The following is a 24169-nucleotide window of genomic DNA, read 5'->3' on the forward strand; positions in this document are numbered from 1 at the left end:
ATTTATATATAGTAGGTTGAAGCAAAATGAGAGGGGCACGTGTCCCATCAGGGCCTTAATTGGCTCAGCCCCTGTGTCCTACCGAGACCGCTTTTTTTTCCTTCACAAATTGTGGAGTTATTAAGTTATCTGCGGTCTCCACTACCTTGTAATTTATCTAAACTCTTTGGAGTCGTGTGTTCGTTGGACTTCTCACAACTCCAATATTCCATATCAATAATTTTAGAGGGCTCCAAGTCCCAATATCTCTCACTTTGGATAGCCTTGCTTCTCTTTTTGCAACTTATTTATTGTCCCGAGGTTGGGCCTAGTAATAGAAAGTGTGACCATAAATAGGGCAAAATGAACGACCCATTCATCATGTTTCGGCCCACCATCGTATTCACCATCCCTCCGCCACAACTACCGAGTCTGATTCATTCTACTTCACAGCAAAACCAGCAGAGTCGTCAACAATCGGCGAACCATGTCGACCCTAATGCGCAGAGCCACCTCCAACCTCCATCTCTATCGCACCCACCGCTTCCACACCTCCACGGCTCCACAAATCAAAGACACCGGTCTCTATGGCGTCGACTACTTGAAAGCTCCCAAAGGCTTTCAACGTTTCGTCGACGAAGCCATCGAGCGGTAAACTCCATCTCCTCGTTTCAATCTGTTTGGTTGCTTGGAAAATACAAGAAAATAAAATCTTGAATATTCGCATACTACTTCACTGTTTGGAAACTGAGAAAACTTAAAAATTGAAGCAAAAATAAATATGAGATCAAAATGTTAACTTTTTACTGTGCTTTCTCAGCAACCAAATACGGTTTTATAGGTTAATTATTCGATTTCCTGTTTACTAAATATTATGATTTACGTTTGTTAGGTCTGGTGAGCTCATTAATTACATTTCTGGGATGTCTTCATCTGCAGAAATCCTCCAAGCCATGGATGAGATATCAGACACAGTATGTTTAGGGTTTATAGACTCTCTCTCTCTCTATCTCTATTATATTTATTGTTTTTGTTTTCTGAGTCTCAAGCTTAAATTGTGATATTTTGATCTTTTTAGGTCTGTTCAGTTGTGGACTCAGCCGAACTGTGTATCCACACTCATCCAGACAGGTTGTTCTTTCATATGGATAAACATTGTTGTATTTGTGATTGTTATTGTATGGGTTGTTCTTTCATATGGAGGATATACATTGTTGTATTTATGAATGTTATTAATCTTATAATTTCTGATTTAATTTTAGGGAATTTGTTGAGGCGGCGAACAAAGCGTCAATGAGAATTAACGAATATCTACATGTGAGGTGACCGGCGATTTATTTGGCCTTTTGAATTGCTTTGGTTTGCTTTGGTAACTGACAGTTGATTTAATATTGTGAATGCATGGATACAAGTGTTAAGATTTTGATTCATTTATAATTTCAATGAACATGGCAAGGAAATGGAAGTCTTCTACAATTTAAAGTACTCTGCAGTCCACACATTTTAACATCCTTATTTTTCAGTTTCTCTGGGTTGGCTTAATGAGTTCTTTGCCATTAATCTTGATCTAGGTCCATGTATTTTGTTAAATCATATTGTTTTAAATTACCTTGACCGTGTTGTATTGAGAGCATAAGTGGGTAGTCTGCAAGACTGCAAGAAACATTGTTTACCAACTGCAGTGCAAATGTTTTTGGTGTGTTGTACCCACAAGAAAATTGAAAACATATCCTAAGTGCCAAAAAATTGTGCTTTTTCCGTGACTCTTAAAGTAATTTTGAAACCACTGACTTCTTTTTCCTTTTTATTTATTTTTATATATATATTAAAAATAATAATTTTAGTAGATTTAGCTTTTCTTTCGTTTATTTTCCAGTAAAAATTGTTTAGAATTGGTTCAATGTTTGAGGATCTTACGGAATTTTAAATTTGATTAGAACTTGCCAATAGGGGCTATTGTTGTTAGTTGTCAAATTGATCCAAAATTAGCACTTTGTGTGCATATCTGCATGATTGTGGACAAATATTCTTGTCCTTAATGAGCACGTAAAGTCGAGATTTTAGGACATTAAAATATGCATGTGCAAATACTACATCTATATATTCCTTTTGACATAGAATTTTGAATTCAACCTAAGAGGATTAAGAAAGAAAGGTAAAGCATCAGTTTTTGGTTGCCTGAAAGTATGAATATTTGCCCATTGACGGATTACAGACTCTAGAGAGTGACCAAGGCTCTCAGGTCATCTTTGTTGATTAGATACTTTTTTCATCATTACCGATGGCTCATATTTTTGTAACGCAAGGATAAAGCATGTATTAACATTTAATCAAATTTAATTTTGCATTTATAGTTATAACCTTGGAGTTGCGTATGCATAGATAGACACTATATCTGTATTGAGCATGAATTATATCACAAAGAAACCCATAGTACCTGTGGTCCTGTACTTTGACTTTCAAAATACTTGAAATTAATGGACTGATTTTCTTCTTATTCTTATTCTTATTCTACTGCCAATAGTTACTTTGTCATTTTTGCTTGATTGTATAGTATCTCAATACAAACCATTCCCTATATAATGCGGTGAAAAGAGCTGAGCAAGATGGTAGCTTGCTAACCCAAGAAGCTCAAAGGACAGCTCATCACCTTCGTGTTGACTTTGAGAAGGGCGGAATTCATCTTTGTGCTGGTACCAGTATTTTCACCTTAACTTTTACTTCTGATGTGTTGTAGGTTTTCCCTTTATATAATTTAATTTCCCTGTTTTATTTTACAGAAAAGTTGGATCGAGTTAATAAGCTAAATATTGGGATATCTCAGCTATGTAGGGAGTAAGTGAATCTCATTTATACGTGTTCAAATACATTATGATCAAATGCTCATTGCTTTCTTCATGCTCCCTATATTAGTCATGCCCTCACATGTCTCATCAAGCAATTGGGGAAAAAAAAAAAGAACAAGCCACTCATTGCCTATTTTATAAGTAATCTAAAAATTAAAGTTTATATGGGAATTGGACTCTGCATGACTGTTTCACAGTGCTAAGCTTGTGGGATTATTTTATCCGTGCATGGTATTGGTGGGAGGTTGAAGTTGGACAAGTGAATGTGCAGCTGGGACAAACTTGACAAGCTATTTAATAATAATTTACAATATATTGCAATTTACTGCCTTGGTTAATAAATATGGACCCTTATTTACCAAGATCAGCTATACTTAAAATAAAAAATAAAAAATTACCAAGATCAACTTGATGGAAAAGTGATAGGTTCACCACATTGATAATCTTTTAGGTGATCTATCTCTCTATAATTTAAAATGACCTTGATTGTGAGCGATGGTTAAATTAAGTTGGGGGTAAAATTTGCTAATATCTTATTTATTAATTTTCTTTTTATTTTACGGTAGCATCGTTTTTGGGTATTTTATCGATTTTCTTTCATGCTTGGGTTAATGTCAAATTTTATCTTCGTTCAAGTTTTATTTGGGTTGAGTTTTTTCTTTAGTAAGAGATAAGAATTGATTTCCTGACCCTGCCCCTCCTTTTAAGATGCCATGTTAGCACATTTACCACTCTGCTACCACAACTTTGGCTTTACCTATGTCAAGCTTTGCCTAAATTTTAATTTCAAAGTCCTATTTAGACTGCTTCTTAGCTAAATTTTAGTATAGGTTGCTGTGGACGAAGGCACTTATGAAAGAGAGGCTAATGTAAATATTTCTATTAGTTTTGGAAATGATTTGATGTTTTTTGGTGGATATAATTTATAATGAAAAAAAAAGAAGTTATTTATTTATTTTGTTCCTGGAAATCCAGGGGACTAAACCATGGGCATGTCCTTCTTCCTCTCTTCCTTCGCTCTTATTCCTCTTTCTAAGCAAAAAGACGCTATTCACAAGTGTCATTCACTGTCCTCGTACAATTTTATTGTTTGTTTATTCTTCTTCTCTACAACAATAACAAATAAAGTATTTTCCCAACTACTTGGGGTCAACCACATGAATCCTATTTCTCTATTCTACTTTATTCCCCTCTTCGCACTTGCTGATTTGGATGTAGCCTCAAATAGGTAGGTCAAAGAACTACCAAGTTCCTGTTTCAATATTAAATATATATTTTTTTAGTATAAACATGATTTCAACATTTCAAAATCTAAATTTTGCATATCTTCATCTTTGAACCCTGTACCTAACTGTTCACATTTATTTATCTTCACAATTTAATCTATCCACAAAGATATATACGTATGTGCATGTGTGGGGTATACATAAGGGCATTAATTCTAAAACCAAATTTTGTGTTTGGAGAATCCGTTGAATTGTAGTCTCCATGGAAGGTCAAATAGGTTTTGAAGTTTATGGAGTTTTTACGCTGGAAGATACATATAAGAATGCTGATTTTGTTGGCCTACCAAAGTTTTATTTTAGTTTCAAGATTGTTTAAAATTTTTTGAGTGTTGAAGCATATGTAGCTGGCTAATTGATTGCAATATTATTTTGCATGCTCATCTTTCGTCAGGTTCAGTGAGAATATTATCACTCACCCAGGTTATGTGGATATATTTCCGGCATCGCGTATCCCAAAAGTCTTGCATCATCTCGTTAAGCCCATTTATCGTTCCACATCCAGTACAGCTAGGGAATCATTCAAGTCAAGAGATAACATGAAAGAGAAAGGATTTCGGATAGTAACAGAGCCAAATACTTTGTCCTTTATACTACAGTGGGCATCAGATGCTGAGGTATTAGCTATTCTTCCATATTTTTGGTCTCTGAATCTATTGACCTTTGCCTCAACAAAGTCGTCCAGAATCTCCAGAACAACCAATTATGTGCATGAACTGAACCTTTATGAAAAATCAAGTAGAGATTGACTTCCAAGATTTTTACATTTACTATTTGATAGTTTGGATGTATTTCATCAAATCTTTTCAACTAGATATATCTAGTCTAGGCACTTCAGTTTGCTTTGAGAATTTAGATTGTTTTCTTTCTCTATCTGTCATATTTCCTTCTCTATTCATTCAACCAAAATTTACAGTTTTTTTCTGTTGTCTTCTTTTTCTCTTAAAACCACACATCCAGGTTAGGAAGATGGCATATGTTCAAGGGAATTCTGTCCCCCGCGAGAACCTTGGTATTCTTGATAAGCTTATAGCTGCTCGCCATGAGATTGCTCAGGTTAACAATATACATATATGTTGATTTGATAAGTTAAATGGTAATTTATATATTATACAAAATGAACAACTCTTCTAACAAAAGCTAAAGATCTCTTCTAATAGAGGGTGTTGGGTGGGGTGGAATATCAAAAGGTTATAAAAAGGTTAACTGCACAAAAAAACCCCCTTAAATTTCACAGTTTTGAAAATACCCCCTGAACTAATTGAAAGTTGCAACTCACCCCCACCCCACTAAAGTGCCGTTAACAATCACCTAATTTACCATTTCAACCCTCAAGAAATAAAAAATCAAAAGAACATTGCTTGTAAAATGACAAAACTAATGACCAAAAAAAAAAAAAAATAGAGCTATATATATGTGTATGTATGTTTAGAATTCAAAATATGTTTAATCTATTTACATTAGGGGTCGATTCATGGATCTAAAAATGATTGAAGGTCATTGTGATAAATAAAAATGGGTATTAAAAAGATTTCAGGTCCAAAAAATGTCAATTTTCCGTCAATATAGTAATGTTCCACAATGGCAGGGGGCTATCTGCATATCTTTGGGATAGTACAAGGGGGGATTTTGTGCAAAAATGAAAGATACCGTGAAAGTTGAGGGTTCTTTTTTTTTAAATGCAGTTTACCCAAATATATATACATATATATTTATTGACTAAAGGAGTTGTCTAACTAAGAATAATAATAAAAAAGGAGCTGTCTAACCAAGTTCGTGAAAACGTGCCTGTAAATATATATTTTCTTTTATATTTAGTATAGCTATAGGTATATATTTGTGTCACCCACTTCCTATCATCAGAACATATATTATCACAATTCTCACAATTCTTCCCTATGAAATGGCCCAACTTCTGACAGTTCTATAAAATCTCTTCTCATAGGAGATTATTTTTAAAAACGCTGTAATTTTCTTTATAGTTAACATTTATTTCTACATTCATTCAAATGATACTGGGCTTTCATTTGCCTTTTCACAATGCAAATATTCTGCTTAAAATGGTGAATTTTTCATGGCCTCACAGGACATTGCTTTCTAAATTTAGGATTTAATCCTCAATCATTTTCCATTTTAAAATTTGATGACTACATTTTCACGGCTAGACATTCCAGCCATTGAGGTTTTGCTCCCTTTAGAGCAAGAATTATAACTGGAAGTTCTCTTTTCACTATAAATTATAAGCCATGAATTTGTTTTACTTTCAACAATAAGCCATTAATTTTTTCTTGTAGATGTATGCAGATAATGGGATATAAATCGTATGCTGAATTTTCAGTCTGTCCAAATATGGCTTCAACGCCAGAGGTTATAATGTCCTTTTTGCTTGAGATGAGCAAAATGGTCAGGCCCAAAGCTGACGAGGTAAAGTGTTTTAGCACATATACTTGAGACATCATTTGGTGTACTTCTCTCTTTCTGGCTGCAGATTAGGTTGTGATTTTGTACTTATTTTAGCAGTTGCTGTTACTGTAGGAGTTCAAGAAAATTTGGGATTTTAAGAGAGAAAAAGTTGGCCAAACACATGGAGATTTAGAGCCATGGGATGAAGCACACTTTACAGGGTTGATGAAGTCTTCTGCTTACAACTTGAACTCCGTGGTAAGTTACTTATTTATTTATTTATTTTCCTTTACGTACAATTCGCACATAACTCTTTGTAGTGGTTATTTTGGTTAAATACTGGTGAATTATTATTATTATTATTATTATTTTCTTAAACTTTTATGCAGGTTGTTGCATCGTATTTTCCTTTACCACAGTGTATTGAGGGTTTGAAAGTGCTGGTTGAATCACTGTTTGGTGTGACATTTCGTAGCATCCCTATAGCACCTGGTGAATCATGGCATCCAGATGTGCTTAAGATGTCTCTCCATCATCCTCAAGAGGTGGAATTCGTTAAAAGTTTTTTTTTTTTTTCCTCCCCATGTAAAACATCATGCTCAAGCACTTCATTATTCTGAATACACATCTTGCTCTATGTATAGCATTTTGTCCTATGTAAATCTATAACTTACCCCCTACCAAAAGAAAAAACGGAGAAAAAAACCCTCACTCAAATGCAAACATACAAAAATGGAAAAGCTAATATTCAATTGTGATCTCTTACAATATTTTTGATAATATATTCCCATCTTTTCCTTTTTCCAATAATTCACCCGATCTGTACTCGTCACTATGGCACCAATTATCAATGTCTTTGCTCACTTCATTCTGATGGTCAAGAACAGTCGTTGCTAAGGTTAAATTGAGATGTTGAAACCTATTTGGTGATGTCTCTTCTGAGAATCTTTGTTTCGGTAATGCCTCTTCTAAGAAATGATGAGGAATTTTCAACATCTTGTGATTTGTTTTCTTTGTCGAACCTTAAGAATGTGTGATATTTCTTTGTCCTAGGATGACTCCTTGAACCCTGCACTTGTAATCTTTCCTTCTCTTCCTCAAAACTTTGCTACTTCCATTTTCGTGCAAATGCCCTATTCCTAGAATCTTAAATACTTGGTTTTCTCTCAAAATCCTTCACTTATTGAAAGCAAAATTGAGAGCTTGCATGAAGGCAATAATGTCAAATGGCTATGGTTGGCATATATTTTAGTGCCCTCACAAGTATGACAACTGCTTTCCTATTGGCTGATTTTTCATTAAGTGATATTTCATTAATCTTATCGATCTCATGCTCTCTGGCATATATTTGAACTCAAAGTCAGTGGTTTGGTACTATATTTACGGGCACTATGTTAAAGAGATGGTTTGTAGAATGAAAAATATGTTCCACATTTTATTCCTACTTCTGAATTTTTATGGGCGCAAGTGCTGCCAACTTTAGGCTTAGTAATATTTAACATTCTTGCTGGTTTTTAATAGCTTCAAATCACACAGAATATGAGCTGAACTTTTGACCACTGCCAGCAATGATTTTACTTAATTTAGTTTGCACATATCTGAAAAGCTCTAATTTACTTCTGTTAATTCAACGTCTTTTTATCCTTCTATTGAGGCATTATACTTTTATTTCAGGGTGACTTGGGTTACTTATACCTTGATTTACATTCAAGAAAGGACAAGTATCCTGGCTGTGCTCATTTTGCCATTAAAGGGGGTCGCCGTATCTCTGAAACAGAATACCAACTTCCTGTATGTAAATTGATTTTTTCATCTTTTTTTTCCACTTCATTTCTTTTTCCTGCAGTGTGTAAACTTCTTTTATGTAATTTGTTTTAACAAAGTCCATGCAATGTAATTATTGATTTCTTTGTTCACTATATGACTTTAGCATTTTTGCTGCACACTATCCTCCGGATTCTTCCTTCATAACTTAAGCAATTTTTGATGTGGAAAAGTAGACAGCTAAGGATGCTGTGTGGGAACCTGGGAGGTGGGTGGTATGTTTATGCTTCCTCAAGCCTCCATCTCCACTTGGAGAAGAATCAACTTATAGCAGCTTTATTGTAATATTGGCAAGTAAAATTAAAGCATCCTGCAATCTAAAGCTGAGTTCTCCTTACGCAGTCCAGTCGGTCAATCTTATGTACAAGGGTAGAATGAAAAGAAAATTACAATTTGGTCTATCTTGTGTTATTAGAACTAATGGTAGTGCTATTTCCTCGAGATCAGTAGATTGAGCATGAATATTACCATGTTGTTAGTTTAATGCTTTTCTTTAAACTTGATCCACTGCTAAAGCCAAAATTCTCCGCTTAGATACTAAATCATCAGTTTTCTATTAAATGTGAATCGCACCATTAAGTCTCCTATCTACTTAACTTTCATGTGTACGTCATGCATACTCCATTTTTTTGGCATGATGTCCTAGAGGCTTGAATCAACTGCTACAATGCTGCATATTTCTTCTACCAACTACCAACTGCTTTGGTTTTTGACTGTTATGGAAACTGAATCACACAGAACAAAATACTATTAAACACCTTGCTTAAGGTCATCAAATTTGATGAGTTCTCTAAATTAATTGGTTTGTTGATATTTCCAAGGCATTGGGCCCTTGGACGAAAACTTCTGGGTATTATGGGAATGTCTAGAATATTGTTTGAAATTTCCTTAGTAGAGTTTTCTTTCTTCCTTCCTTATTTTTGGGATAAGTATACAAAATCCTGGGATTTATTAAATCATGCCCGTTGGTTCCTCAGATTTTTTTGGGGCCACAGTAGAGTGATTGTTCGTGGAGTTGTTTGTAAGGTATGCATCTAGTTTTTTTTTTTTTCTTTTCTAAATTTAGCTGCTTCTTTTTTTTTTTTTTTTTTTTATCATAAGGCAGGTTGTAGCCCTTGTGTGCAATTTTTCGGGTTCACATAATTCATCAACTGTGAGGCTTAACCACTGGGAAGTAGAAACTCTTTTTCATGAGTTTGGGCATGCTCTTCATTCATTGCTTTCAAGAACGGTATTCTATCGACACCTTGCTACTAAAGATAGATTGTACCCTTGTTTTCACTATTTTAATTTAGTTTTTAATTTTTAATTTTTGTTATCTATTATTATTATTATTATTATTATTTTTTTTTTTTTTTAATTTTTTTTGCAGGATTACCAACATTTTTCTGGTACCAGGGTGGTTCTTGATTTAGCTGAAACGCCTTCAAACCTCTTTGAGTGAGTAGAGTGCTAACTACAATATGCATTGCTTGACTGTGGAGTAGCATGTATGTGTGAAATACAATTTAGTAGCCTTTAGGTGCTACTTCTACACGCTTGTTTATATTTGCATTTATTAATGGCGTATAGTCACAGAATGGGTTCTGATGATTAAATCTGATTGGCACCATATTCATTTCTTATTGCAACTTTTATGGTGTGATCCACCGGCTGGTCTCCCATCTTTAATATGCTGTGTACATTAAAGAAGTAGGGAAGTTGGATATATATTTGTTATAGATATAGGGCTGGAGTTTATGCTATTTGGTGCAATGACAAATAAAATCTTGTCATAGGACAAAATTGATTGGGAACTACCTCTTAATTGGTTCAATTGGTAGATCAAGTATATGAATGTATGATGGCCAGCTTGATTACGTAGATCTAATCATAAAACAGTAGTTATTTTCTTAGGATGGTGGAGGACTGTTGAGAGATCAAGTTGATTTCTGACACTTGGTATACTTGATAGAAGTGTTCTTTTGTGTATGCTAACAAGGTGAAAATTTATTGTTTAGAGTGCTAAAGTGCATGTTATATTTGTAAGGAGCAAAGCCTTTGTAACGGTTAGTGCTGAGGGTGACGACATAAATTAAGGGTGGTAGTAGATGTTGCACATAGCGAAGCTAGGAGCTATCTTGCAGCAGTTTGCAAAACAAATGGTATTTAAGGCTTCAAAGTATCATAAAAAATAAAAAATAAAAAAAATTCCTAGAAAAACAGAAAATGCATATGGGACCATCACAGACGTAGCAACTTGTGCTTGCTGTAATTGTAAATCGATGCATCAACTTCTTGTATGATAGATGGGTCTCAAAAGTGATTATGGTAGGCATCAGTTTTTTTTATATTTATTTTTCATTATCATTAACATCCTAACTTTAACTACATATCTAGCATCATCACTTAAATAAAAATCCCTCATTTCTAATCTAAATATGGGAATCAACATAAGACCACAGAAGTCATATCCCATAGCTTCAAGCTGCCAAGATTTCTTCCAACTTAACACATGAGCCACTAGATTTGTGTGTCCTGGCTTATGCTCGATATACATATTAAACTCAGCTAAGAAGTCTTGTCACCTGGCTTGCTTAGGGTTGAATATGAACAATTCATCAAAATAAACATTACATAATCTGAATATAATTAAAAATTTGACTAATCTTTTCATAAGACCAACAAATGTCCTCAAACCTTGATGTTTTTGGCTCATGTCAAGCAAAAAGAAATGGGAATATCTCTTTCAGAACCCTTGGCACTTGATTTCCGCACCCAAAGAACCATAATTGTGTGAGGATTTTTTGTGGCAGAGCTACTTACAAAGGAATCATGGGGTACAATTCAATTCTGAAAAAAAAAGTTCTGTGATATATATGCATTTTTCGGTGCTGGAAATTCACTAATGACTTTAAGTTAGCCATCTTAATACCGATCTTGTTGTTTTTCCTAGGTACTATGCATGGGACTATCGTGTCCTGAAGACATTTGCTAAACACTATTCAACTGGTGAAGTAATACCGGAGAAATTGGTGGATTCAATGAAGGGTGCAAAAAAAATGTTTGCTGCAACTGAGATGCAACGTCAGGTTCGTCCTCTTGAGCCATTGAATGAATTGACAAACAATTTTATATATTTGACAGTAGAAGAGAAAGAAACATGAAAATTGATCGATGTTTGGTTGCTTGTCTCTTTTATCAGATCTTTTATGCGTTAATAGACCAAACTCTTTTTGGGGAACAGCCATCCTCACCAAGAGATACAATCTCTGTTGTTGCGGATTTGAGAAGACGACATACCAGTTGGAAACATGTGGAGGGTACACATTGGCACACCCGATTTAATCACCTTCTAAATTATGGTGCAGGTACCTTTACAACCATGAATTCACTTATTTCGTGTATATATATGCATAATGACATAGAATGTACTCATATGATATATAGATATTGATGCGCCATGAAATGACACATACTTGCTAATTTGACAAAATTTGGCATGATGACTTGGAAGTTATGTGGAGAGTAGTTATCTTGGTTTCAAGTCAAAATTTGTATTTTAGCTGTTAAAGAACATTACAAGTAGGGGTGAGAATTTGCCCCGCCCCTGAGGGTTCCCACCCTGTCTCCAATGGGATGGATTTGGGAGTAAAAAGAAAACCGCACTGGGTGGAATAAGGGGTCCCCTGCCTTGGTTATGTGGTACATTTACTATAATGCCCTTTGTTTGTTTGTTTGTTTTTTTTTTTTAACTCAAATACATTGAATATATATATATATATATATATATGCAATAGCCAAGCCTTTTTCCCAACTACTTGGGGTCCGCTACATGAATCCTATTTTTCCATTCCCTTCTATCTAAGGCCATAGCCTCAGTCAAACCACATGCTATCATATCCTTACTAACTCTATCCACATTAACTTTGGTCTTCCTCTTCCCTTACTATTGCCCTCAATTTGGACTATTTCACTCTTCCTAAGTGGCACACCGAATGTATAATGTGTGTATATGTGTATGTAATCTTAATTTTCTAATCGTGTTGTGTTGGTACTGAAGTGATTTTTGTTTTTTTTTTAATTATACAACTTCCACGAGATGTGGTAAGCTTGTTTTATCACAAGATTTCCACGATTCTGGATTGTAATGAATTTTGCGGAACTTATTAACATGATTTAATAGATGGTTGATTTTGTATTGATTTTTTTACAATGTTAGTAAGATTTACTGTTTATAAGTATATTAAACATGAGAGGGGTGGCAAATTGGCGGGTTGGGTCGGGTTTGTGTTGGGTTGAAAATGGGCGGGTCAACATGAGTCGAGACTAATATTCAACCCGTTCAGAACGGGTTGAAAACAGGCGGGTTGAAAACGGGCAGGTTCAACCCGTTATGACCTGTGGACCCATTAATTATTAATTATTAATTTTTATTTTTAAATTTTTTTATACTTTCAGAAAAATAATGAAATTTTAGTAATGGAGAGATAGGTGCTTTGAATATGAACCATCAACTAATTATTGTATGTGTGTATATTAATAAAAGAAATAAGTTAAAGATTTATGATACGGCTTCTGTTTTCTTATAAATTTATGGTGAATAGAAATACATGATATATATTGGTTCATATATATGTATATATACATATATATTGATAAAGGGTTTAAATATATATATATATTTATATATATAGATGAAATTTCTTCTTGTTATGAAGGATTCAAACCGTTCTATTAACATCTGTCAATTTTCCGTAGTCAACAAATTGATGTAGCTTGGATTAGCTTCCCATTATCATATTTCCAAGAAATAATATTTTCTAAAGTTATATATTCTTTTAAAAAATTAATCAATTTTTTTTTTTTTTTTTTTGGTTCTCCTTGAAGAACCGTATTTCTCATAACTATATTTCTTAAAAGTTTTATTGAATCTTATTTTCTAAAATTGGTAGTTTTCTAAATTACATTAAAATAATATTTCGTAAAATTACTATTCATTTGCAAAATAATTAGTTGTCTAATATTATATACAATAAAAATAAAAATAATTATTATTTTTAATTATTTAAAATTTTTATTAATTTTTATTAATTTTTTAATTATTTTTTAATTATTTATTTTTTTTAGAAGAAATTTCTAGAGAGAGAAACTTAGAGAGAGGGGATTGATGAGAAACAAATTTAGAGAGAGGATTGTAAGTGAGAGAATTTTTGAAGCAGAAATGAGTTGAGTGCAATATAGAATAGATGTGTGTTGTGTATTTATTATGTGATGGGTGAAATATGGGTTGCATATTCAATCCATCTTGACACTCAAAGTCAGTGGTTAAAAATTACTCAACCCATCTTGACACTCAAATTCAGTGGTTAAAAATTACCCAACCCATCTTGACCCTCAAATTAAATATGGTTCACCCATAATTGTTAAAAAGTGGGCGGATATGGGCGGGTTGATAGTTCCTAACCTATTTTGCCACCCCTAGAATATATTAACAGTTAAAGCATGCTCTGTTGTTCCAATGTCAGAAACAGAATAAAATGAAAGGAGGATATAATAGTGACCTATATCAGAATTAGATTCCTCATGAATTTTTGTGATCTAACTTCAAAACACGATTTCTAGGTTAGGGTTAATAAATTTTACCAATGCCAATCCAAAAAAAGTGAACTTAAGAAAAAACATGTAAAGTTTCCATTAGTGGAAATCCCAAGAATCCTAATGGAGGATCACAATTAGATTATATTACCAACCGTTTTGTTGGGGGGAGGGGTGGATATACAGTTATACAATTTCTTTTTTTTTTTGTAGCACATTGGTTCCGAACCTTAAAATTAAAGAAATAGATTGAAAATGTTCACTTATATTTCTCTCATTATGGCTTTGTCCTAGGCCTTATGACACTGTAACAGTCTCATTCTTGTGAATTTCAACAGGACTGCTATATTATTCATGATAGGGTTGTCCAATGATCCAGTCCAAACTGCAATGCAAATCAAACTCATACAGTTTGGTTCATTCTAGAGGGTCAACGATTAAAAAATGGTTGAATTGTTAGGATTAGTTCTTTTTCATTTAATGGTTCATTTGTTTAATGATTCTATGCGTATGTATGTGTTTTTATCTGTTTGGTTTTTAATAATAGTCACACACTAAACCGTGATTATAGTTACCGAAATTTTGTGTATAGAATTTTTTATGTTTGAATAAAGTTGCGTCTGGGTTATGTAAAATTTGTATTTGGATCATAATTTTGAGCCGAGTAAACCTTTGATTTTAAGATAGGCCTAGTTATAATTGGGGTGGGTTTCAATGAGCCCAATGGAACCGATGCAAACCGTTCTTACATGGTTTGGATTGGTTTGGTTTAGGGAATTTCCTCGATTCTTTACGGTTCAAAATATCAGGGCACTGTTTTAATTACGGGGTTCTAGTTTCTTTACCTAACCTTACCAAACCCAATCTTATTTACGGTTTGTCCAAAATGGGTTCAACACCCATTGCTAATGTTACGCAACTACATTACATAATGACATTGGGCAATATTATAACCATGATCCAACCACCACATCCAGATTGCACTCCGTCCTGCAACATTTTAGATTTATAGAAGCAGCATCCTTGGGCCTTCCAAGAGTGCAGAAAAATTTGCCTCAATAGTGTGAAACTAAGGATGCAAGTTGGGCAGGGCTCAGAATAAATCCATAAATTGTTATGTTTTCCCCCTAAATCCGTAAATTGTTATTTAATCATTACATAATAGTTTTGTTACTATTTTTCCATTCAGCTTTACATTTGTATATATTATTTTTGTGGAGACGTATGTATACATATTTGGTGAAATGTCTCATGCGTCCTTAATATATGACCGTATGTAGGTTACTATAGCTACTTGTATGCCAAGTGCTTTGCAGCAACCATATGGCACAATATATGCGAGGAGGATCCACTATCATTAGCAACGGGATCTGCTCTTCGGATGAATTTCTTGCAGCATGGGGGAGCCAAAGACCCAGCCACTTTGTTGAATGATCTAGTAGGGAATGGGATTCTGATGTATCGTAATGGAGGTATAGTTCCCGATATTACATGCCTTTGCAGTGAAATGGAGCTCTGTAAAGATTATTAGCAAGAGCTACTTCTGGACGGATGCGAAAAAAGACACAGCGGGGAAATTACTTGGAGTTGCCGAGGTGTTTCACATTCGTACACTGGTTAGTTTGAGAAATGGCACAATTCTAGTATGTTCTTAACATCACTCGCTAACAGTGTTGCTGAGGTAGCCAGGTCTCCTTTGTCAAGGATGCATGTGGAGCTGAAGAACTACGGCTGAGTATTTATTTATTTATTTTTATTAAAAAATGAATAATTCACTACATCATCTATAATTACAGAGGACCGATCAATGTTTTTAATGGTGCATAATGATCTCTGATACGACGGCATTTTTCACATTTTGCCTAGTACGGCACAAGTGTCATAAATTAATAGAGATACTGGTCCTTAAAAATTATAAGTTATCATTGAATTAACCTATGGCTCAGAAATAAATAAAATAAAAGAGCTTTGTGTTAAATTTACTATTAGTTTTGGGAGATTTTGAAAGTGAACTGCCATTTCCATTTTCAAAATGATAACACCAATAGCTTACAAATTTGAAAGGGATTTACTGCAAAACCTTTCAAATCAGGGGTTAAATACAGTTTATCCTAAATTTTATTTAACTATCTTTTACTTACAAGTTACATGTCAATGGTGATTCGCCATTTAAAAATTTCTCTTATAAAATAAACAAGGGTTAATTACAACTTAGCTATTTTTTGAACAATGACACCCCCTGTGAGAATTTTAATCTAAACAAGCCCTTAAAATGTTAAAAAGACGAGATTGCCTTTCAATGTTTAATTCATTTTTGTGAAAAAATATCAGAACTTATGAAAAGTCAATTTTGCCCTTATATATATACATTATTACATCAATACCATTATATATATATAAAACCAAGTCCAACAAAAAATTGGGATAGCAGCACCGTCGCCAACCACAGTCGAGCTCCACCTCCCCCGCCGTATCTGTCTCACCGTCCACAACCACCGGCCGAGCTCGCCGTCGCTCTCATCGCCGGTCGCAGATCATAGCCGACTTCTCCTTGCCCGCCGGTGGACATCATCAAAGCCGAGAGTCCCTGCCGGTGGACATCCAGATCTGTCTCACCGATCCACAGCCACTGGCCGAGCTCGCCGTCGCTCTCATCGCCGGTCGCAGATATCCACAACCAAGTTTTCCTTGCCCGTCGGTGGACATCATCAAAACCAAGAGTCCCTCCTCGCTCACCACCGCAGTTAACCAGCCCGTCTCTATCGGCTTCATTAAGCCGTCACAGCTAGTCCGTCACCGCTTTGCCGCAGTTCATCCACAGCCGTGCTCGTCGCCGAGTCTCCACGGCCAGTGGATGCTTTGACGAAGGCTCGGCACCGCCTCTACTCTCTCTACCACTATCGCCCCTGTTCATTCTTTCAAGAAATATATATATATATTTTTGCCTACAAAATTGAAGAAACACATTGGATAGGCACAGAGAAATTAATTAATAATATGCAATAATTCTCACTAAACCCATTTGCAATTTCTTTGTTTCGTTTTTTGGTGGAGGTGGTAGTGGTGGGTGGTGGTAGTTTTGGGGGCAAAATTTCTGGGTTTTCAGTAAGAGAGGATAGAAATATAAAATTGAAATTAATAAGGGTAATTCTGTCATTTGAAGATTTGGATATTTTAAATTAAAAATTAGTATTTTATTGAAGGGCAATTTAGTCTTTTCTCACCTTTTAAGGGTCTGTTTGGATCAAAAATTCTAGCAGGGGGTGTCTTTGTTAACTTTATCAAACCTAGAGGGGTGTCATCGTTCAAAAATGATCTAACTTGTATATAGTTGTAATTATAACAAATCTCAGAGGGTGTCATTGTAATTAACACAATAAACAAACAGATGCCTTCACAATCATACCAGAAACCCATGTGGACCACAGGAATTGTTGGACATTCTAAGCTAACCAACAGTAGAATTTGAGCTTCACAAGACTCAGAGTTTTCAACAATCCATTTTCGCTTGCTACATGTTCATCAAATCCAACATTTTTTTTTTTTTTTTCGGTTCTAACTAAAAAAAACATTGATCTATCCTTTGTGTAATTATACATACAGTGATTTATTCGTTTTTTAATAAAAAATACTCAGCTGTAGCTATCAGATTCAGAGCATTCGTCTTGACAAAGCCCGGCTTCCTCAGCTTGCTTAGAATTCTAGAGTTGTGTCATTTTTCAAACTCACCGAGTCAAAAGATTTTTTCTAAGGCCAATTTTGAGTGTACATTAAGGTGAGTTGGTGGTATAATGATATCCTCTTAGAAAGGCACGAGGGAATGACATTTGTCCTAATAACGAAAAACTATTTATTATATTTTCATATGTAGTCGTCAGATGCATGTGTACATGAGTTATGAGAAATTATTGATTATAATTTCTGTGTCTGTGTCAGAGCATTGGTACAATAAACGAGTACATACACTTCATTAAAGTAAAACGATTTTACTAAATTGTTATTGGAACATTTATTTTAATAGATTGTTTGTATTTTGGTTATATAGATGACTTGACACATAATTAATAATTTTTCGAATAAAAGAGGTTGTGTAGCTCAGAAATAAAAAATTAAATAAAAGAACTCCGTATTAAATGAATTAGTTTTAGGAGATTTTGAAAGTAAGCTGCCATTTTCATTTCCAAAATAATAACACCAATAGCTAGCAAATTTGAAAGGGATTTCTTACAAAACTCTAAAAATCAAAGGAGGTTAAATATAGTTTACTCTTGAATAGTTGAATTTATTATCTTGGTTTAAAATATTAATAATCTTATTATTATTTAAGTCGCCCCCACTAAAAACAATTCTAATGAAAACCACGAATGTTTTCATGTCATGTCATGGAAGATTATGCCACGTGGGCAAACAATAGAATCATGACATTGGAGCATGCATGTCAGCAACATTATAGACTTCTTGTTGACCTTTTGGCTTTTGCCCTTTCTTATTATGGTTTCCATTTATTTATTTTTTAAATAGAAGGCTCGACTAATCGAAATTCTCTAGAGTTAGTGTAAAGTAACCTAAACTAAACTAAACTAAACTTTTATATAGATTTTTATAAAGTAGTGTAGAAGTCAGTAACCCAAAAGTGTCAAAGTTAATTCTTTGGAGCATTCGAGAAACTCTCATTTTTAGAGAAACTCTCATTTTTAGATTGAGTTTTATTAAATCGTTGCCACTTGTACATATCTTAAACATTTATTATAAGAGTTATTACAAGAGGTTGCCCTATATATAGAGGTGGAGTCTAACTGCTCATCACCAAACAACTAAAAATGATAGGAGTTCTTCATATTTTAAATCATAATATTATTTGATCATCAAATTATATGTTGCTTTGGGTGGGATCCGAATTTGCTCCAGTGTACCTCTCACTGGAGCAGATCCAGTGCAGATTCAAGGACTGAGATGAAACCACCTTAGCCCATTTTGCCATGTCATCGTCCAGTCAGCACCCAATCAGCATTTACACAAAAAAGTTATTGATGTATTATTTTCATTTATCACATGTACGAATACTCCATACATTTATATTAATACATCATACATATACATTATACGAAATCAGAATACATAATTTACAATTATATTTAATATTTTTTTTTGTTAAAAATTACCTTCAACTTTACCTTTGGGATAAAATTACAGAACCCTAATCTCCACTGTTCTTCGTCGCGTCAGAGAGCTGCTGCTAAGCCTGCTATGGTTCTTAATTCTCAATCTAATTGGAGAGATGTGTATTTTGTATATACAAAATGTATAGATACACCGACAAATATATGTATGTGAGATGAAAAGGTGATTCAGACTCATCTCACCCTTCAGTGGGTTATGAAGATGACAGTATCCTATTTCGTTTAAGCACACAGATGGGTGATCAAAAAAAACAAGAGTGAAAAACACAAAGTGAGGCCACAAAATACTGAGTGACTACTAATCATCTTCTCTCTCCCCTCTCTTAACATCCTCGCTTCTCTGATCCCTTTCTGTAATTAATCTGTCTTTCAAAATTTCAATTTCAGGGTTTGTTTTCTCGATTTCGAATTCATTTTAATCCCAAAAGAAATCAACCCAAAAGGGTGTTTTTGAAAGTCAGTTGATTCAGAATAGAGATTTTTTTTTTTTTTTTTTTTTGGTATATAGTTCTATACTAGTTTTAATTTGATCAAAACAACTAAAGGGCTTGTTTTTCTGTTTCTCATGTTGATTTTGGTGTTTTTAGTTTCAGATCTTTAAAGATTTTAAAGGGTTCTTTATTTTAACACCTCTTTGATCCTTGTTTGTAGAATTTTTTTTTTGTTTTCTTGTAGTTTTGATACAAGAAACGGGTCTGTTTTTAAGAGTTTTCTTGTTTAGATCTCTTTGCTTTATATATATATATATATATATATATAATTTTGTTGTTAACCTTTGGTTGAGAAGAAAATGGCAGCAGCTATAGATTTTCTCGAATTTCTCATATCAAGAGCTGATGATGGCACTGAAACCTTTTATGAAAGGTGCTTCTGCATCACCCACTACTTCTTCCTAACTTCTTATTCTTCTTCTTCGCCTTCATCTCCTTCTCTTTCTCTCTGTACCTCCTATCTCTCTCCTTTTTTTTACAGAGAAGATGGGGAAAGCTACCAGGTGGTTTAGAGGCTTGTTGGGTATGAAGCAAGAGAAGGAAAGAGTGGATAATACAAGTTCCGGCGACCGCAAGGAGAAGAAAAGGTGGAGCTTTGGCAAATCCGGGAGGGATTTAGGGGTTGTGGGTCAGATTCCGTTCAGCGTTCGCGCAGCAACTGATTCTGCTTGGCTGAGATCTTACTTGTCTGAGATAGAGAAGGAGCAGAACAAGCATGCCCTGCCGGAATCCTTTACCTTTCTGCCGGAATGGATGATCGCAGCTTCAGCTTCTCGTCGGAAGGTATGATCGGAAGTTCAGCTTCTCGCCGGAATGCATGGTGAATTTTCCGAATCGAGCTTCTGAACAGGGTCCTTCTCTTCAAAAATCTTTATATGCCTAAATCCTTGACCTTCTCTTCATAAATCTTCATCTTTATGTGTTGGTTTACACAGCAGAAGCTTCGATTTTATGTGTTGGTTTACAGAGCAGAGGCTTCGATTATGTGTTTTTGGTTTATAGATCAGAGCAGAGCAGAGGCATATATCTGTATATATATATCAGATCAGTTTTGGCTCCAACCTTAATTTTGGTTTTGGGGGGAATTTTAAGTTCAAAATGAAATACACAAAGGGAAGGGCGTACAGAAAGGGTAGAGAAATGGTATAAGCAGGTATAAGCAAAACTACAGTTCTTCAGTATTTTAGCTGCTTTGCCACATCAGCCATGGAGCCCACCACTGGACCGGTTCAAGTGAGAAGCGAATGGAGATGATGTCAGCTGTCGGGTTGATAGATAACAAAAATATCCCATTAGTATTTAGTTTATTAATAAAATATTATTATAAAATAATAAATACTAATATAATATATATATGGAATATTAGATTATCTAAACTATTATATCTATTTTATCATTATAATATATGTGTAAATTTATATAAATTACCATTTGATGTGTTTGATGTAATTTAATTGGTTTTTAATGAATTCAACGCCTTGATAATTGGTTATACTTTCAATTCAAAGAGATGAACTTCTAATGCAACATATATTATAGCATTCAATCACTGTCTATAAATACCTTTTTCTATAAACGGAAGGTTTTCATGTCATACACACACTGCCTCTCTCTATTTTTGCATTATAATGAAACTGTGCTACCCATGTAAATTTAGCTGGGCCAGATTTACATTTCTTGGGCCTATTGTCCGTAGTTCGGCCCATCTCTTGGGGCCTTCTTTAAGAGATTATACTTGTGGGCATATTTGCCCTTTCACCACGAGTTAATATCGCATTGTTTTTATAATGCAAAAATAGAGAAGTTACAGTAGTTTAATGATTTGAGACATTAAATAGGATTAATAAATTTAGAACAGTTGGATCTAAATAACAAGGCGTAAAGTTGATCATTTGGGTTGATATGGAATTCGGTGAGTAATTAAGAAAATCAAAAGTTAGAAAAATTTATTTGTCAAAGTGAATTAAGCAAAGGTCATTGATGGCTTGAAGTGAGAAAGTGCATTAGAATTTTTTTCTCACTAAACTTTATGTTATATCCCTCGTTAAAATAAATAAATAAATAAATGAAAAAGCAAATAATTGGTCAATACTTTACAATATTTAACAAAACAATCAGAGATATTCACATTGATCCATCAGAATGTAGGGCCTTCGCATTCAGATCCTTGTTAGAATTTTTTTTTCTTTCATAAATTCAAAAAAAATTAAATTATGTACGCTTCGGAGATCGTAAGTGGTCTTCAAGGCAGAGAAAAGAATTGATCCAACTTGCATTCTAACAATTTGTCGACACAGAATTTTCTTTTCCACGGTCACTACCCATTCCCGGATGATCGAATTCACTTCTTCCGGCCACTCATCATGAGGACAATGGCCTGTGAATATCAACCACCACCTCAGAAAAAAGGCAATATTTGGATTAAAGAAAATGTGAAATATTCTTTTTCGCAGGTAAAACAAATTCAAGTGATAACCACCAATTCTCTAATTACAATTCCCTTGAAGTGCTCCCTAAGCATAGCCGGCTTTGACTTGGAGTCGGAGAGTGGATCTTTCAATCTCCAGTTAAAAAGTCAATTAAAAAAAAGGAAACCATAAAAAAGGGAAATATCGACTTTTAGGGGGGCTTGAGCCCAAAAAAAAAAAAAATTTTTTAGTATTGTATTTTCAACCTAATTTTTTTTTTTTTTTTTTTTTTAATGGTAGTATTAGCCCCCTTTTTAACCCATTCAAAAAAAATTTGCTTATGAAATTGTGTAATTAAATTTATGTTCAATACTAGCCCCATTGACAATTCCTGGATTCGTCCTATCAGAGGTTCAGACAATAAGAAACTATTAACAAAACGACAATCTTCAGAGAAAGAGACTCTTGGGAAGCAAAATAGATTGTTAGATATGATACATTCCAAGTACTAAGTCGCATGGGCAGCTTTCAGTTCTACAGGGTATCATATCCTGAGAATGTATGGAAATCCTCCCATTACTCCCAAGCTTGGATGACAATGGAGAAGCAACTATGAACTCTCATTCTAATATCTAACAGAAGCTCTCTAAAAATGCAAGCCATGCACACCTCATCCATTTCATATGATCATTCATCAATTAATGCATACTTCATCCAATTGAATTTAAAATTCATTTTCTTTATTTAGTGCCATCTCATAAATGTATCCAACCACCACTACGGGAAAAAATTTGAAAAAAATAAAATAAAATGGTAACATGAGAATGCAGATGTTACACAATTAAGTTGTTCTTTATGTTAGAACATTCGAAAAAGAATACTCACAATGTCAGAAAACCCTAAACAACAAAAAGGATTAAGCTGTCAACTTTAATTCTGAATAACATATCATATTTCGTCCCCTAGCTATTTAATTACCTAACAGGGCTCCAACTGGTTACCAGAGGAAATGATAAAGAAAACTAAATGCTTGAAAAATGAAGGATTCCTTTCAGTATTTCAACTTTCCCATAAGACAGTAATAATGCAACCATAAAATATATATTAAAAAAGAGTGCCAAAAGACCCAGTTAAAAACCCTACTCAAAAGCCATGTACACTGGCAACAGCTGGATATAACAAATAGCAACTTTTAATAAATAATAATGAGTTAATTAGAGAAATCTTTGCAAAAGTTGTGCATTGAAAGAGGTGCGTGTGTCTATGCGGGGTTGGGGCGGGGTTTGGGTTTAATGTACTTGTGGGAATCATCTAGGGTGTAATGTAATCCAATTCTTCCATCCTTGGTGTGCTTGAAACCTTTCAGAACAATCATCAGTGTAGTATATGGAATCGGGTTGGCAATTCGGAAAATCAGAAGCCACTAAGCGAATGCTGTGGTTATCGCCCAAGAACAATGCATCATCATCACCCAACCCATCAATTTCAACCCACTTTGCCTCCTCCTCCCCACTTGGATGCATCACAAGCTTGTAAATCTTGAACCCCACCGTCACATTGTAGTGTCTCCTTTTTCCCGCGCATTTTTGTTCTCCAGGGACTCCTCCGAATCACCAGTAAATCTCCATTCGATGACTCCACGAGATATATATTGCTTATGACAGAAACTAAGACTAAGACGACGCTTCGGCTTCGGCACAACAGTTTGATGAAGTGAATTGCTACTATCACTACTGCTGTTGCTATGTTGATCTTCATGGGTGAGTAGTAACCATCCAGAGCTGACCTTTGTAAAAATTAAATATCTACATTAGGCGTGTTTTTCCCCAACATAAGTCCAAGATTGATCACCTGATCTTATGAAAGCCACCCTAGGTATACATGACTATAAATTGTGGCAACTATTTAATTATTGGGATTTAGAGAGGGATCATCTGATAATATAACCTTACGGAGTTGAAAGTCAGGCACATATACAGCGTCTTCTTCATCTCTATATACAGGATTGACTTCCATAGCAGGAGGAAGAGAGATGGTCTTACCAGAGAAGGGATTTATAAGTTTGATGTACAAATCATATAGGTCCGATTCGGCTCCGAACAACCAACCATGTGAAGAACCACAACACCTCTGAGTATAAGGAAGAGGCAATCGACAATCATACATAGTCTGGTCAAA

At 34.5% G+C, this 24169-nt stretch overlaps 1 protein-coding gene across 1 annotated transcript; it reads left to right on the forward strand.

Moving 5' to 3' along the window:
- The first annotated feature begins 294 nt into the window (after nt 1-294).
- On the forward strand, nt 295-15900 carry LOC132312580 (mitochondrial intermediate peptidase, mitochondrial). Its single transcript, XM_059810997.1, has 17 exons — nt 295-630; nt 872-953; nt 1058-1110; nt 1242-1296; nt 2534-2672; nt 2760-2814; nt 4503-4725; nt 5069-5164; nt 6413-6532; nt 6644-6769; nt 6901-7056; nt 8186-8302; nt 9441-9566; nt 9708-9775; nt 11271-11406; nt 11520-11685; nt 15193-15900. Exons 1-17 carry the CDS (start codon nt 467-469, stop codon nt 15441-15443), a joined length of 2133 nt encoding a protein of 710 aa, XP_059666980.1. The 5' UTR covers nt 295-466; the 3' UTR covers nt 15444-15900.
- Nucleotides 15901-24169: the final 8269 nt, after the last annotated feature.

This window comes from Cornus florida, unplaced genomic scaffold (assembly GCF_030987335.1).
Source record: "Cornus florida cultivar Cherokee Brave unplaced genomic scaffold, ASM3098733v1 CherokeeBrave_3.0.0_Hap2_Chr06, whole genome shotgun sequence".
Taxonomy (NCBI): Eukaryota; Viridiplantae; Streptophyta; class Magnoliopsida; order Cornales; family Cornaceae; genus Cornus; species Cornus florida.